The following is a 17,752-nucleotide window of genomic DNA, read 5'->3' on the forward strand; positions in this document are numbered from 1 at the left end:
CTACTATTACTCTTTTTTGTGCATATTTAATTGGATCAAAATTACAACATCTGCGATAGCTGTTAAGAAGGCTACATGGCAATTCTAGGGTGTAGCATGTTTCTTTTAGAACTTAGCATTTCAAAGGCCCACTGGGAGAAAATTCAAGTGCTGTTTTAATATGAACTAGTGGTTCTCCAAGGTGACTTCATGGATGCCTTTGTTACTGATGTTATCAATAAGATTTCATTTTATACATCCTGGATTCTAACAAGAGGTCAGTATACTCTGAATATGGTTTCCTATAGGAGTTTTGTCTAAGTGGGGTGGAAGCAGGCTGTGCAAGTGGGTGATGAGTGGGTGATGGAGGCGGAGAGGGTAGGCACCACCATTCCACTCGTTGTGTCTATAATGCCTGGAAAATTGGAGTTACACGCCCCTAGTGTTCTTTAACAATTATTTCTAACTAAGACACACGATTACTAAAATTCACCTGAAATACGCAGTTATTTCTTAGAAGAATTTTTAATACTTACAGTTAAATGAGAACATTTTTAAATGAAAGAATTATACATTGACTATAGCAAAAAATTTTGTTCAGTAAGGGAGTCACTTTCCCCCCCGCCCCCACCAGAAAATGTGTAAATGTCACTATATTTCTCTGAGAAGAAAGGATATATATGTATATGTGTATTTGATTGATTGGTTTTCTTTTTGCTGTGCCTCAAGGCTTCTGGTTTCTTAGTTCCCCGACTAGGGATTGAACCCAGGGCCCCGGCAGTGGAAGTGCTGAGCCCTAACCACTGGACTGCTAGGAAATTCCCAAGAAAGGATATTTTATGGAATAAGCAAACATTTTTTTTTTAAAAAGCATGCTCTGCTTTTTGTGTGCTCAGTTGTGCCTGACTGTTTGTAATCCCCTTGACTGTAGCCCACCAGGCTGCTCTGTCCATGGAATTTTCCAGACAAGAATACTGGAGTGTGTTGCCATTTCCTTCTCCAGGCGATCTTCCCAACCGAGGGATCAAATCTGCATCTCTTGTGTCTTCTGCACTGCAGGTGGATTCTTTACATCTGTGCCTCCTGGGAAGCCCTTAAAAGGCATAACAAAAATTTAAAACACACAGATACACAGGCATAGGGAGTATTTGTATTAGGGTTTTTTTTTTTTTTTTTTTAAAGAATACCAGAAATAACTGAGTTAATAGCTTCTCTGCCTTCTCAGCTCTGACCGATCTGACTTCCAACATGGTAGACCAGGGCAAGCCTTGGGAACAGTCTGTTGGGTGAGAGGGGAACACCAGCCCTCCTGTAAAACTGTACCACTAAATGTCAAGAGCTGTGAGGGAGCCGAGATTGTACCCTACCCGCCAGCAAGCAAGTTACCTACCTCACTGTCGTAGATGCTGGCAGATGCCAGACTCCTGGGTCAGAGATACAGGACACAATGTTAGTAGCCAGTGTATCAACATTCTTCACTCTTTCCCTGCGCCCCAGTTTCCACAGGGTGATGCGCAGCAGGCCAGCTGACACCTGTGCACATAATGAGCTGTGTAATAGGCTGGGAGCCCTGAATTTAGGGAACTCAAAACTTTTATAATGGGTCGCAGCCTGCTGCAGCCTTTGCAACGTTTCTGGGAACACTGTCTCCGTCTTCTAAGGCTGTCTGCTGCACACGTCTCTCGAAAAGAGAGTCTGTCACAAATGACTCACTTGTAATGCCAATCGATTCATAAGGAGTGCAGAAACTCAAGAAAATGATCTGCCAATATAAAATACTCTGGAAACAGACCCCAAATAAGCACAGATTCCATGAACAGCTCCTGTGCACTGACGTTTAAGGGCTGCATATGTTCCGACAACACAGCCAGTGGCAACAGCGTGCGTCTCACTAATTTTATCAGATGGGTGAAATGTGATATTTTGATTATATCCGGTATCTGGATCACATATCCTTTTCAAAACGTCTTCCCTTTTCTCGTGTTGGTCACTGCAGTCCTGTGTATCTAGAGCAGGAGTTGTTATTCTCCACCTATACTTGAGACCGTTGTCCAGTGGCTTGACCAAATTCACACGCTAGTATGAAACCTGGGGTTTCCTGACACCCAGTCTGTTAGTCTTTGAGGCCCATTGCCTAACTGTTTCCCTTTTGTCTTTTACAAAGGCAGAGGGCATTACCGGCCATTACGGAGGTGAGCCCAGGCCAGTCCCAGGTTCCTTCGTGGCGGTCGCTGACTCTCTCAGCACATCTTGGGTCTTGCTCAGGCATCCTGCTAGGACTGTCTGGTGGTGGTGCCCCTGGCCTCCAAGGGCAGGGACGAGTCTGAAATAAGGGAAGTGATCGTGTTGAATGTTTTCTTGTTGCTCTACGTTTTATTTCCAGTTTAGCTGAACACAAGCAGTCTCCACTGTGTCCACTCTTTTGCTTAGCAGAGCAGCCCCATCAGCTTCTCTGGTGGCTCAGACGGTAAAGAATCAACCTGCAATGCAGGAGACCTGGGTTTGATCCCTGGGTTGGGAAGATCCTCCGGAGAAGGAAATGGCAAACTGCTCTAGTATTCTTGCCCAGAGAATCCCACGGACAGAGGAGCCTGGTGGGCTACAGTCCATGGGGTTGCAAGAGTCAGACACAACTGAGCGGCTGACCCTTCACTTCAACATTTAATCACAAGTGGCAGACTTTTTATCTTTGCTTTTGGGGGCAGCTGTCTGTCTTGGTCTCCTGCCGCCCCTCTGTCTACCTCTGCAATCCCCCCTCCAATTCCCTCTGTGCACTTCACCATGAATCTTACTGTCCTCTGGGATGATGCCTTGGCCCTCTTCTCTACAGACTCTTTACGTGGCCTTAATGATAACCACAGGAACAATTACTCATTGAGCAAGTCCTGCATGCCAGGCCCTTTTCAAAGCACATTCATGCATTATTGCTTTCAGTCTCCCTCAGTGGGCCTATGAGATGGATACTGCTGTCTCCACATTTGGAGAGGAAGAAATAGAGAACTGAGAGGGTCAGCTGTTTGTCCAGGGTCACACAGTAAGTGATGAAGCTGGATTTCTCACCTGAGTGTGTGCTCTGTCCTCCTGGCCCTCATGTGACTATGCCAGGACACCTTAACTTGGATATCTGAGTCCATCTGAGTGGTAACGTGTCTGAAACTGATTTCACAAATTGATGTTTCTCCTAAAATCTTCTCCCTCACCCACATTCCTAACTTTGAGAAGGACAGTAGGCTATTAAGTTATTTCAGCTAAAATCCTGGGAATTTTCACAGATTCCTTTCTTTGTCATCTTCCACCGCTAATTCACTCATTCACTCAACAAGTGTTTATTTAAGACCTACTGTGAAGCACGCATTATTCTAAGTTTAGGGGGTACAGAAGGAGCTGGAAGAATCTCTGCTTCCATGGAAAAGTGTTTTTGTAGAGATCAGTATCCTCATTTTATGGATTTGGAAACAGGAATAGAGAGATTGAGTGACTTGTCCATATTGGCACATATTTAGGGTGGGAACCAAAGCATTCTCGTTGAGAAAACCGTGATCTTGACCTGATACCCCATGCTTCCTGTCACCGTGTCCTGCAGAGTCTCCTCCTTCATCTTCTGTCTTCACTAGAATGCCACTGCCTCTGCCTTTCGGGGCTCATGTCACCGTCACCAGCATTACTGCAGGAACCTCCTTATCCATCTCACCTGCAGTCTCACCTCCCTTCTCTTTGTTCTCTGTACTGTACTGGAATGATTTTTCCAAAATGCAGTCTGATCCCGTCATCGTCTCGCCAGAAACCCTTGGTTGGCTTCAAGTAGCTTAGTGGTGCCTTGGCCCCCAGGACACACAAAGCCTACTTAGCAATGTCAGCCTTCACCAGGTGCCACAGATAGCTGGAGCGCTGGTTAAGACAGGGCTTGCAGGGCCCCATTCCCAGAGTTGCTGAGGAGGTAGGCCTGGGACCCCCTGAGAATCTGCATTTCTGACAAGTCTGTGGAGCAGGACCCACAATGGGAGCTGCTGCTGGCCCGGGGCCTGGCCTGATGTCTCCGCTCCAGCCCAGGCAGCACTTCTGGTTTCCTGAGGGACAGGCTGTTTCAGGCTTTGTTCCTTTTGCACGCACTGCTTCCTCTGCAGGAGACACTTCCTTTCTCCTTCCCTGTCACTTCCTAGGAAGCTTCCTCTGATCCCCTGCCCCCACCCCGCCCCACAGGGAGCCCAGGGCCTCCCCTCTGTTTCTGGGGCTCTGCATCTCCAGGCAGGTGCCATGCCATTCCGTGTGCTTGAGTCTTGGATTTCCTTACCTGTTCCCACTTTCTGCCCCTCGACAGTTACCTCTTTAAGAGACCATCAGTTATGCTTGTGACCTTCCTGTCCCTGGCATCTAGCATAGTGCCTGGTGTATATAGAAACTATGTATTTATTGAGGGAATTGAAATACATAATGCTACTTGTGCTTTTAAAAAAGAGTAATCCTATTTTAATTTTTCTCTGCATTTTATCATTAAGCCTTGCCTCAGATGTTTGTTTGAAACTTTACGATGTTTCAACACAAAAACAGTGTACATCTGAGAGTCTTAAACTTTTGAAGCTTCTGTTCGCTGGAGCTGCACTGCTTGGCTGTTTAATGCAAACAGGAGCTTATTTCCACAAGGCTGATGTTTGTCTGCAGATAGCTTACTTCTCATACTTGTCATGTGAAATTCTTGAGTCCTTCGGTCCTCCTCAGCTTTCAGAACATCTGTGTGGTCTCTTCTTAGCCTTGGTTTTTATCTTATCAGAGAAGTATAGATGGAGTATCCAGGCAGTATAAGCCTGGCTTTGACCGAGATGAAGATCAGTGGTCTGTAAACTTGCAGGATCCATGTTTCCATACAGAACTGCACAATCCCCTGTGTTCCTTTCTGTGTGCGTGCATTGCCTGAGAGAGTTCCAAGAGGAATATGGGTTATATGGCCTGCAGAGCCCTCCCTGCCTTTCTCTCCCTTCCCATCTCAGATTACTGAGAAACTGAAATTGCACTAGTTCTTGCCAAAATGTTAAGCTCCAAACTCTTAACAAAGGAATTTGTGAATGAGATTGTCCCTGGATTGTAGACGTTTCTTCAAGAGGTGCTCTGGCTGTCTCCTGGTGCAGAGTGAGTTCAAAGGCAGAGAGAGCCCTGCCCTCCTCTCTGGGAAGACAAGAGGAGAAAACACAGATCTAAAATGCTTGGGAACCACGTCTCTGCCTGGGAACCATTTCTGGGGTTCTGGCTGTATCATTCTGCTTCCAAAATTCAGTCAGCAAGCAGAAGGTAGCCCTTTCTCTGAGGAAGAACATGGCTGAATCGCGTGTAGCTTCTCACAACAGGTCACAACAGCTTTCCTGGTAGTTCAGAGCCACCAGAGTCTGTCCTCAGCTATGGGGAAAAGCACCCTCCACCAGATCATTGTCAGTCTCTGGAGCCCCATCGTGCTCATGCCTGTCCCACACACTTAATTGTTTATAGCCAGCTTGTCACAAGACTAAGCGTGAGGGAAACTGGTCTCTTATTTCTGTCTTAGGATCCTCTTGGTAGCAAGTAACAGGAAGCTCCCAAAGTAACTTGAGTCAGGATGGGAGGAGGAGATGTGCAGTAGGGACCTGGGGCATCGCGTGGAACTCAGGATCAGGACGTGTGGCCAGGGTGCCGGGGATGAGGGGTGGAGAGTGGGCAGGAACAGAAGCCCCTTTTCTTCTTCTGTATCTGCATGCTCCCTCCATAGCAACCCAGTCTATTCCAGCCTAAGGGAGACTGAAGCTGACAAAATCACCATGTCCAACACTCGATTTCTGGGCAAGAGAGACTCTGGGCTCGTATTGAGTAAATAGCTCTTTCTGAGACGCAGGCCCACTGCAGTCTGCTGCTCAATCTATAGAGGGTGGAGAGGGCGTGGGTCCTCCTTTGCATACGTGACTGCAGGGGCCCACCCTTGAGGGGGGTGGCCAGTTTTCATAAAAGGGGGGTGTAGATGGAGATGTTGCCCCAGTCAATATTACTTAAAATTTTTTTAGATTTTTTTTTTAAACGTAGACCATTTTGAAAGTCTTTATTGGATGTTGCTTCTGTTTTATGCTTTGATTTTTTGGCCATGAGACATGTAGGGTCTTAACCTCCTGACCAGGTCTTGAACCCATACCCTCTGCATTGGAAGGCAAAGTCCCAACCTCTGGACTGCCAGAAAAGTCCCGATATTGGTTATAATTTATATTCCACATTCTTCCCCAAAGATTCTGTTTTTAAGAATGGATATAAAGGAACAAAAACAAATCATGAAGGGTATAAAGTAAAAGTGAAGAGTGATAAGCTTAGGACGATGCATTGTGAAGCCCTGATGGGGAGAAACTTCCTATAATGTGGGGTTTCAGAATTAGCAGGTTTTGAAGTTCTGATGCCGGTGACTCTCAGTATTCATGAACGAGACTGACGAGACAGGAAAGAGGAAAGACTCGAGGTTAAACTCGGTCTCGGTATCCTGACTGCAGTGTTTCTTGTAAACGCACAGGGGTACTTGTAGACACTGTTCCTGGAAGGAGCCTCCCGCCTGCGCAGAGGAAGGAGATGATTCATTGGAGGCAGGTGTTCCTGCTCCTTAAATAGGCACATGCCGTGCGCTTAACACAGCCCCCACCACTCCCAGAGTCTGACCTTGGGCCACGTGGCACCTTTTCAGCCCTGTGTGAGTAAATGTCAGGTAAGGGTCCACGTGTGAGAGGTGCAGCAGCTGAGAAGAGGGGCCGCTGGTCACTGAACAAGGATGCTTTCTCATCCTTGGAGGAGGCAGGACTGCACCTAGAGGAAGCAGGGGTCGCCCTGACCTGGCCTAGTCTGGGGAGAGGAGGCGGTGGCTGAGAAAGGACTGAGGATGGGGAGGGAACTGACATGTAGGGAGTGCCAACTATTCCAGGCATGTGAGTCGAGTTTGAGTCACCCAGTCCTTACACTGGCACGTTGACCCCTGAAGTTGCTCTCTTTCCTCAGGGGCCTTTAGTATCTCTGTTTGACACATTAGGACCAGGGGGCTCTGGGAAATCAGGAAACCCTCCCATGGTTCTTTCTGTCTCCTGGAGAAACCAGTCACTGCCACGGCCTTCAGAGCCTAACCAGTGTGGCCCCCGTTCCTCCATTAAACCTGGACACCTCAGCTCAGGCCCTTAGCCAGGCTGCTGCTTTGCCTGGAACTCGGTTCCCTGACACCTACCAGCCAGCTCCTTCATGTCCCTCGTGTCTTTGCTTACGTGACTTTCGTGGTGGAGACTCGCTCCATTTCAGTGTCACAACAGCTCACTCCTCCCTGGACCACACCTCACTCCCCTGTGCTGTTCTCTTTTCCCGCAGTGTTTCTCGTCTTCTGCAGCTGTACGTGATCTAACTCATGTATGCTGCTTTTCAGTGTCTTTCGTTCCCCACATGGCCTGATGAGAATGTCAGCTGCAAGAGCAGCCACATTTGTCTGTTTCACTTCCCAATGATAATTATCCAGGGCCCCTAGAGGGCTACCTGGCTCATAGCAGATGCTCAGTAAATGTGTGCTGAACAAACAAGGAGCCTTTCCGAGGTCACGAAACCACAAGCCCAGCTCTGGCTGGGCTTCTTCCGGCTGCATGTGTTCAGGCTGCGTGAGGAGGCCACGAGGGCAAAGTGAAGGGAGAGGTGGACCCTAGTTCAGATGGGAAATATCCTGTTTACAAGTCTGGACATTATCTGCCATGCCATCTTATCATGAGGATTCTGGACACTTTGAATGTACAAACTGGGACGTGGGGACCCAGTGGCAAAATTGGGATTGCCTTTCTGCGTATTGAATTTTCCACCAACCCATGTTTATACTCCTCTGACATGGCAAGAATTATGCCCAAAGGCGTTTTATTCCTGCGTCAGCCCATGTTTGATAGAGACAATATAGATTTTGTTAACAGAAGTATTTAACACACTTGTGTGGACTGCTCCGCTCATCCACCCCGCCAGACCTGGAGTCTGGGTCAGACTTAGGTGTCAGAAAAACATCTTCATAAAACGTACACGTGCTCCGGGAAAATACACCTCTTCTTTCCCTTTCCTCTCTTCTGTGCCAAAGGTTTTAAAATGCACCTCTCCTGTTTATTCAGGCACAGCTTATGATTTTTAAAAACAACGTCATCAGAATGATTAAGGATTCAAAGTTCTTTCCATTGTTATTTAGGATGATATTTTCCAGGTTCCAGTTAGGTGAGAAAATTGACCTGATTTTTATTTTCCCCTACTGTGTTTACCTTGCTGCATTGTTATTTCGAGTCTGTTGATAGGGTGCCAGACAGATGTCATTGTTATTTTTTAAGCAAAGAGGATCAAAAATGTCCATTTAAGAACTGCCTGTGGGGGGAATAAAAAAGAATTGCCTGTGAACTTTAACATACAGCTATACATAACTGCTTCCTTTTATGAATAAAAGTTGTAGGAGGTAGTGGACATGTATACAGGTTTTAAATAATTTATTTTTTAAAAGTATGCAAGCTGAAACTTACTTCAAAGAGAATTCACAGAGCAGCCAAAATACCCATGAAAGAAAACTGTCCTTCAGAAATGCTGCCACATCTCAAGCTAGTTATGAAATTGACACCCGAGCGTTATTTCTGTCAGAGAAGACATAAGATAGATTTAGAGGAGCCATAGTCTCCATTTAAAAGATGTCAAAAACACATGCATTATCCTTAATACTATACTTCCCTGTCCTTCACCCTTAACCCCACGCCATCCTGTCACCATATCCAGGCATCTCTGAAGATACCAGTTTTATTTCCAAATGCTCTCGATTCCATGTGCCTCTTCAGTACATTTCAGTCCAGGATGCAGTTGGGTCTTACCTGCATGACCAAAGCTCTCTCCTAGCTGCTATGCATCTGCTCTGAACTCTCAGCTCAACTTTTCTGCAACTCAGGTCATTTTCCCAAAGACCAAATCTGATAAAAACCTGCTTTCTCGCCCCATCTCAGCCAACTACGTACATACAGCCCTGAATGTCTTCCTGTCACTCTTAGGGTGAGGACTGGATTCCTTAATGTGACTTACGAGACCCTGAATAGGCTGGTCCTGCTTACATCTCTCATTGCACACCTGCCATACCTCCCTGCTTCCCCCCTTGTCTGTGCACCTGGCATACCAGTCACCTTTAGACCCTTTACTTGCTGTGCTTCTCTCAGCCCAGGGCCTTTGCACATTCTCTTCCCTCTACCGGAATCATTCTGCCTTCTTTTCTTTACCAGTTAACGTCTTCTCATCTTGCAGACCTCAGTTCCTACATCGCTTACTTAGGGAAGCCTTCCTGGACTGGCTTCCCCGGTGGTTCAGCAGTAGAGAATCCACCTGCCAGGGTAGGACATGTGGGTTCAGTCCCTAGGTTGGGAAGATCCATCCTCTGGAGGAGGAAATGGCAACCCACTCCAGTATTCTTACCTGGAAAATTCCATGGACAGAGGAGCCTGGTGGGCTGCAGTCTGGGGTCGTGAAGAGTCAGACACGACTGGGCATACACACACTTTCTGGACTACTATTCTAGGTCAGATCTCCCTCTTATCATTTGTATTGGTCTTATGTTCCTCTCCTTTAGAGCACCGTCAAGGGTGATTTTGTCTTTTACACATTATTTGGTAAAGATGTATCTTCCTATCTAGACTTTAAGATCTCTGGAAACAGGGACTATGTCTGTTTTCTTACCTACATTTATCACAAGATAATAGCAGTGCCTAGCACAAGGTAGGAACTCGAAAAACGTTTGTTGAAGGTTGTAGATAGATGAGTGAGTGGCTTCTCGAAGCACCCGTTGTTGTACCAAGTAGCATAATGGAACACTGGTCCATTTCTGATATGTTGGGAGCTCAGCAAGGACAAAAACAACAGATGGAGGAAGAGGAAAGGGGACAGGTGTGACCTTCCTGGCAGAGAAGCCTCATCGTCCTAGTCACATCACAGGGCCACTGTCCTCTCCAGCTTTCCTTGAGGATCAGCTCTGCTGGCTCTTGTTCTGCGAAGCCTGGTGGGCTTCCATGCACACGCTCCTCTCTGTTTCTACCCACGTGCTGTTCTCATTCCTATTCAGGAAAACATCCTTTGCTTTGAATACCTAGAAATTAAAGAAGTACTTTTGAGTCTTAAAACATGAGTTTCAGTATCATTCCCCATCCTTTGTTTGGCTGAACAGACATTTTATGCACCTTAGCAAAGTATAATACTATAATAGTCTGGAGCTTGGACCGAGGAGTCAAGTTGCCTGAGCAGCCCAGCTCAGGCACCTATGTAATCTTGGGAGACATACTCCATGTGTCTAAGTCTCAGTTTCCTTATCTGTAAAACGGGGATAATATTTCTACTGCATGGTATTGTCGTGGTATACTTTAGAACAGCACTGTCCAATAGTAATATAGTGCAAGCCACATATATAATTTAAATTAAATGTTCCACTAGGTGTATTTTTTTAAAAATCTATTAAATAAGCTTCATGGATACATTATACAGCACAGGGAAATATAACCATGATTTTGTAACTTTAAACTGAGTATAATCTATTAAAAATATTAAATCACTATGTGGTACACCTGAAACTAATATGATCTTATAAATCAACTGCTTCAACAAAGAGTAAAATAAGAGAAGTTAACTTTTTAATATATTTAACCCAGTATAGCTGAAGTATTATCATTTCAATGTGTAATCAAAAATAAAGCAGCTGTAAAAAAAAAAAGTCATAAAAAAGAATGAAATAATGCCATTTGCAGCAACATGGTTGGACCCAGAGATGGTCATACTGAGTGGAGCAAGTCAGACAAATATCACGTGATATTACTTTAATGTGGAATCTAAAAAAATGATACAAATAAACATATACAAAACAGAGACTCACAGAAGGATGTATCATATAACACAGGGAACTACGACATCTTAGAATAACTTATAGTGGAAAAGAATCTGAAAAAGACTAGATATATTGATATATATGTATTACTGAATCACATCACATGCCAGAAACTCAGACAACGTCGTAAGTCATCTATACTCCAGTTACAAATAAATAAGCAGCTGTTAATGAGAACTTTTACATTCTTCAGAATGTTAAGTCTTTTAAATCCAGAGTATATTTTACACCTACTAGCACATCTCACTTTGAACTAACCATGTTTCAAGTGCCCAGTGGCTGGGAGCCTGCTGTGTTAGGCACTGCTGTTTTAACTCATTCATATAAAACAAGTACTTAGTATGGTGCTTAGTTCATAATTAGCATTTGACAAATGTTGGCAAAATTAATATTCATTTTAAAACATCAAAGTTGGATAGACAAACATTTGACTGTGTGTTTGCATATATTGCCACATGGGAGGATGCCTCAGATCTGGTCTTGTTTCTATTTCAAAGGAATAAAGAATTGACTTTAATGTTCTCATTTGTTCCCTGTAAAGTGGCCTTTGGGTTTCAGAACAAGGTCAGTTTGGGGGTTTTATGGTCGCCTTTTCTTCTGGAGGTGGGAAAGGGGAAACTCGGTGTCCTTCAAGTGCTACGTGCCTATGTGTGTTTTTTTGGCTCTTCCCTGTTTAATTGTTGGAGCTGGAACAACTTGATTTTAAAAGAAAACACATGGGCCGAGAGTCATTGGGAGGATGCTTGCTGATGATGGAGCCGTAGAGCTATGTACGGGCTGAGGTCCCGGCCCCACACCACTCGCTTAGCGGTTGAGTGCTTTCCTGGACTTCAGATTCAGTGTCTTTCTCCAAATCCTCAAACCTTGTTTGGGAGGTCACAGTCAAGGCAGGAAATATTGGAGCGAAATTGTAAAGGAAATTGTCTTTCAGTCTTCTTCAGATCCTGATTTTTTTTCTCTCTCTCTTCTTTGTCAAAAATGTTGTTTCCAATCTGTTTATATGATTTGGGAAAGAAAAAGATTTTTCAAAGGGACAAATAATCTTTCTTTTTCAAAGAAAAAGATTATTCAAAGAGGGGAAAGTTGACTCCCCACTGAATTTCTGTTTTCTGTGTTACTCTGTTGCTATCACCAGCATGGGGAATGTCTGTTCTACAACCAATTCATGTGAAGGCAAAGTTCTCATCTCTTTTTACCCTCTCAACTTCCCATTGCTTCCTTGGGTGGGTCCTCATCATATCCCATGTACTTCTAATCTGAATGTATCAACTTTCTGTCCCACAGAGGAAAATGGGGACTTATCACTACTGGTAAGCACATGAACGTTGGTGTTACATTCATGTTGGTCCAAATCTCTGCTTCTCCACTCAGAAGCTGTGTGCCTCTGAGCAAATTGATCTTTCTTAAAATGGAGTTAATAACAATGCCTCCTTCAGAATAAATAGTTGTGATGCTTAAGAGAGACATGGCATACAAAAAGCACTAGGCACAGTGCCTGACACGTAATAAAGAGAAGTTAATGTTAGCAATGAGGCAGGGCACCTCAGCGATGACCTGTCTACCCTCCTCAGCAAGAGGGGCGGTAGGCCATGCTGTCCTCTGTCACAGCACCCCAGCATTGCTCGTGATGACACTGGGACTCACTGCATCAGGGGAGTGACTGCCTTTGTCCTCAAAGTGCTTTAACATGAGAAAGTCTCGGATTTCCCTGGGCTGAGTTTGATGTCAGTAAGGACGGAGGTCTAATGGTCTCCCGTGTGTGCCGTCGTCTCTGTTACCCTACTGTGCTGGGACCTATGAAAATGAGAGTGACATGCTGAGTGGCATTATTTTTGTACTATAGAGACCCAGAAACATTTTGAGTCATTTGAGAGGCTGGTGCATTTGTGACTTCCGATAGGAACTGTAAAGTGAAATAGCATTCTGGTCAGGGCACTAGAGAGGCTGAGCATACTGGTTTTTTGTTGGCATGCTGAAAATACATTTTTCTAAATGTTCTCAGACTTCCGTGACCAAGGGTAGCTTGGAAGAAGGGGTCCTTCGGTTTTGCTCCATCAAGGCCACGGTGCTGAGCTTTTCTGTGTAGGAACTCAGAATGCATCAGTATCACTGCAGTGTCAGATAATTGTCCAGGGTTTGGGAAGTTCTGCTTATAAAAACACCACCACCTTTTCCGAGCAGTCACTCCTCTGTCATTTTCCGTTCCCTCTTTTCCCTCTGCTCCTGTTGTTTTCCCAGCCCCTTTTGGATTTATTAGCCATTGCCTACAAAGTGTCAGTAACTCCCCGCTGCGAATGGCAAAGACCTCGCCAGGTGGACCCTTCTCAGATTTCCCTGAAACTGCAAAGAGTAACCACCCTCACTCTCATTTTCTCCACGGCTCCCTCTCAGTGGACAGCTTCCCTGACGTTTAACTTGATCAAGATGTTAGTAAAATAAATAGCGTACGCCACGACCCTCAGTCTCAACCTGCCCACCCTCTTTTCACCTCACTGTTTGGAGAGTTGCTGTGGATAATAAAGACGAGGACTAAGATGTGTCTTTCCTTGTGGCCAGTTACACCCAGTCCTGATCACTGAGCTCTGAGTGGTAGACAGCCATGTGCTATGTGTTACCAAACCTGTGGAACTCTGGTTATAAGACACACTATTATTTGAGGTACAGTCAAGGGGGGGAAAAGGGCAATTAAACTGAGACACCATCATTTTTAAGACACATCCCAATTTCAGAGATGTTAAAGTGTGCTGGAAAAATGTGTCTCTTAAAGGAGATGGAATGCTGTGAGAACTGATTCAAACGAACTATCCCCCTGGTTGCTGTTGCTGCTCTCTCTCGCCCCATACTCAACGCAGCTGCTGGATGGCTGAGTCCATGTATTTTCAGCTCAACCTTGCATGTTATTTGTGTGCTCTGTGTTATGCATGAAGTTATAGCTCTGAGTTTAGGCCAAGTCATGAAAGCCCTTTCAACTACAATGTAAGTATTAGTTTCTGACAAAGATTCCAGGTGTTTTCTTTGGGTCATCCTGGACTTGATAAGGGTCCTGTTCCCTTTTGAAGGGGTGATAAAGAGTTGACTGAGGGACACTGGGGGTTTCTGCAGGCCCTCCCTGCCCCAGCCCATTCATGATGGCGTGATGGCAAGGAGAAAATCTCCAACTCTGCTAAATTCATGCCCCTAGTTATTTGTTTTCTAGTGACATCATGCTTAGGTTTATGGGGTAGTCACTGCTTCCTCTCCAGTCCAGAAAGGCAGCATCAGACATTATTGATGACTTTAATTTTATTCAAGATTCTACCTAATTATTATTCTTTATAATCTGAATGACTTCTAAGCAAGTGCTGTTCTTAATGCGGTAATAATTTTATCAAGGGGATGGTGGTATTTCTTTTCCTGTTGAAGACCATTAGATTTTAGAGAAAACTTTCTCAGCAGATAAAGTAACCCGAAAAAAGTGATTGAAACTTTGTTTGTACTAGTAAAAATATGGCATTTTCTCTCATACTTACACCATTTTCTTGCTTTCTTTCAGTTTTTGGGAATAGCATTTCTTGGAATCGGACTCTGGGCATGGAATGAAAAAGTAAGTCAAACATCATTAAAATGCACACATTTTGTTTGTAAGAAGCTGCATGTTATATGCTGTCTCTTTTTCCTCTTTGATGACTGCCAAGTGTATGGAAACATGGCTATTTAACGAAAAAGTACCCCCCCAAAATAATGTCACAGTTCAAAGACTCAAGAATGGAGCCTAAATTGGTCATTGCACCAAAATAATTACAGAAGTAACAACACACGTGCATAACACAGAATGTGTAATTGGAATTTTATCAGTTAGCTGGAGAGACATGTTCCCATGGAACAGGGCCTCACTCTGGCATAAGAATTTCAATAATGCATATAAATAATACTAACAATACTAAATAAGCACCTGGAGCCTTTTTTTCCTCTTTTACTTTTTAAAAAACCCTTTGGAAGATTATTCAAGTCATGAAGATTATATTTGAGTGTGAACATTATGTGCTAAGCTATCAGCGTGTGGTACGTATGGAAGAAACTAGATACAATTCATGTTTGAAAATCAGATAAACTTATCAGTGTTGCTCAAGAGTGTGAACACTTGTGTGCTGATTGGAAATGTTAAGGAATATCCAAACTTTGTCATCAAATATCGCACAGTAAAAGAATAAATCTGGATCTATGGAGAAGGCTATATGAAGACACAATGTTCTGGGTGGTTTATTATGTAAATAACATCCTCACGACAACACTGCCCTGTGTCCATTCCTCCACTTCCCTTCCCATCCATACATTTTAAGTTTTTTTCTGCAGCTTCTCCTTCTGACGCCAAGCAGTGGAATTAAAATATAAATACATACTCCTTTTATCTTCCTTCTTTGGACATGAGATCATTGGCAGCATTTTATCTGTTCTGGTATTTGGCCACACAGTAAAGCTTTATCATCCCCCACCTATGAGAGTGAGGGAGTGCATGGATTGGTTAAAAGTTGTAAACTAAGACGTTAGCTGAAATTTTCCCAGACCATTCTCTTATCACATTGACATTTCACCCTCGGAGCTTGACCAAGGCCTGGAGTCAGGCATTCCTTTGAAGTGGTCTATGTATTAGGAAAGGAGAGAAAAAATGAGAAAGTCCAGCAAACAAAAGCCCTTCAGCTGCAAGAAGGCATTTCCACAAGTAAAACAATGTTTAGATAGATTGTATCCAGTAAAACTCAAAGTAAATCCAGAGTTTTGAAATTGAACCGCCATCTGTTTATTTTCAGAATACTTGTACAGACTGTGAAATGTTTATGGAAAATGAACCACCTTCCAGCAACCTTATGAGGAAGAGTGGTGACTATACATCAAGGGAAACAAATTAAGTTCCAAAAACAGAATTTTATCTCCAGAAACCTTTCTGTTGAATAACTGACCTTCTTTTGGATTATGATCAGTTTCTGTGTTGAGCCCTTTATAAGCCTGAAGGTTTGTACTGGTGGAATCTCAGAAATTCCACTTTTAGAAGCCCTCTGTTTGGTTCAGGGCCAGATCATATAGCTTTGTATAACTCTCCGTTAATCAGTCTATTTCTATCTGCTCTGAAAAGATGCTGGAAGGCATTATATGAACTAATTGTCTGTTCTAGCAATAAGCAGACAATATGTTGTTTTGAAGGTTTTTCTCTTTGTGAAATATAATTATCCTTTTGTCTCATCAGTCGCCCTGATGTCTCTTCTTTGATAAAATCACCAAATTCTAAAACCGACAGTATCATACAAATATCAGAGCAAGGGGATGATGTGGTCTCTAGGGAGGGATGAAATAAGAGTTCCCTCCTTTTTCAGGGCTGGTATCAGCAAAGGGAAGGCTTCTCTGCAGAGCTGGAGTTACCTGGCTGGGGTTGCCCAGCTACTGTGTAGCAGGACTCTGTGAGCTGGGACTACGCGGAGGTAGCGGAGGGTCAAGGGCATGTGACAGCTCAGTATGGTGCACACTGGCCATGTGTTTGGGCCCTGAGTCTGGGGGTGAGGATGCTGCAGCAAATGATGCTGAGTCCGTGTCCCGTGGGGCTTCTTTTTAGTGGGGGCACCAGCAGTTAACTAGCCAGGAACACGTGTGCAGGTGTGGATGAGTGCTGAGAAACGCAAGGTATAGAGTAAGGGCTGCTTAAAGAGTGGTGGGGAAGAGGTCTCTTACTTTTTATTAATTTATTTTTGGCTGTGTTAGGTCTTTGTCGCTGTGCGGGCTTTTCTCTAGTTGTGGTGAGTGGGGCCACTCTGCAATTGCAGTGCCGTGGCCACTCTGGTGGAGCACAGGCTCTAGGGCACACGGGCTGCAGAAGTTGCAGCTCGTGGGCTTCGTAGTTATGGCACTTGGGCTTTAGAGCGCAGGCTCAGTAGTTGTGGGGCATGGATTTAGTTGCATGAGGAATCTTCCTGGACCAGGGATCGAATCTGTTTCTCTTATTTTGGCAGGTGGATTCTTTACCACTGAGCCACCAAGGAAACCCTGAAAGGGATCTCTTTTAGATAGAGCACTTGGGAATGGCCTCCCTGACAAGAGGGCACTGGAGCAGAGACCTGGATGAAGTAAAGAGGGGTCTGCAGAGCACTGGGGGAGTAGCAAGTCCAGCGGCCCTGAGTCAGGCACGTAGCGATTCCGAGGAACAGAAAGAATGCCAGTAGGAAGGGAGAGCTAGATATAAGGCAGGTGGCCAGAGAGGCAGGCAGAGCCAGGAGGGGCAGGGGCCTGTAGAGGCCCGGGCATTAAGGGAGTGTCCTAATCTGGCTTTTGTTTTAAGATCACTCTGGTTGCCATGAGGGAAAAAGAAAAAAAAAAGCACAGCTCTGGGCTGAAAGACCAGAGTTCAATACTGACTCCTTCCTTTGCTGTCAGCATGACTTTGGGCAAGTGGTTTAGCATCTCTGGGTACCCTTCCCTGGTTTATCCAAAGGACACTCATGTCAGCTTGTAGGGTTGCTGTGAGGATGAAGTGGGGTGGCTCCCCACACTGAGCCTGGTGTAAGGTACTTGCTTTCTGGGACATGGTTCCCTTCCTTGGATGCCCTGGTGGAGTGTGTCCACTTCTACATGGGCACCAGCACAGAATGGGGGCTTTGGGAGCTGCCTCAGATTTTAGGAGCATTCCAGGCTCTGATCTGTGGACTGAGAATCGGCTTTGTTCTGGGGTCGCTTAAGGAGGGTGTGATGTTCATTGACTGACTTGGTAGCTGCAGAGGCTGCTCCGCTGAAGCCCTTGGGGATAAGTTCTAAGCTAGACCAGGCCACTGCTGGGATGATGTTCTGAGGTGAACCGCAGCCAGCCAAGGGTGACGGCCCCGTGCACCTGCAGGGTGGCTCACACCAGCCTGT

General features: G+C 44.9%; 1 protein-coding gene across 1 annotated transcript in view; it reads left to right on the plus strand.

Annotated features, from left to right (window-relative positions):
• TSPAN5 (tetraspanin 5) overlaps window positions 1-17,752 on the plus strand; it is a 180,437-nt gene that overhangs the window by 133,135 nt on the left and 29,550 nt on the right. Inside the window, exon 2 of the mRNA XM_052642038.1 lies at window positions 14,409-14,459. Coding sequence (XP_052497998.1) covers window positions 14,409-14,459 — 51 coding nt within the window. The remainder of the gene's footprint in view (window positions 1-14,408; window positions 14,460-17,752) is intronic.

This window comes from Budorcas taxicolor, chromosome 6 (genome assembly GCF_023091745.1).
Source record: "Budorcas taxicolor isolate Tak-1 chromosome 6, Takin1.1, whole genome shotgun sequence".
Lineage (NCBI taxonomy): Eukaryota > Metazoa > Chordata > Mammalia > Artiodactyla > Bovidae > Budorcas > Budorcas taxicolor.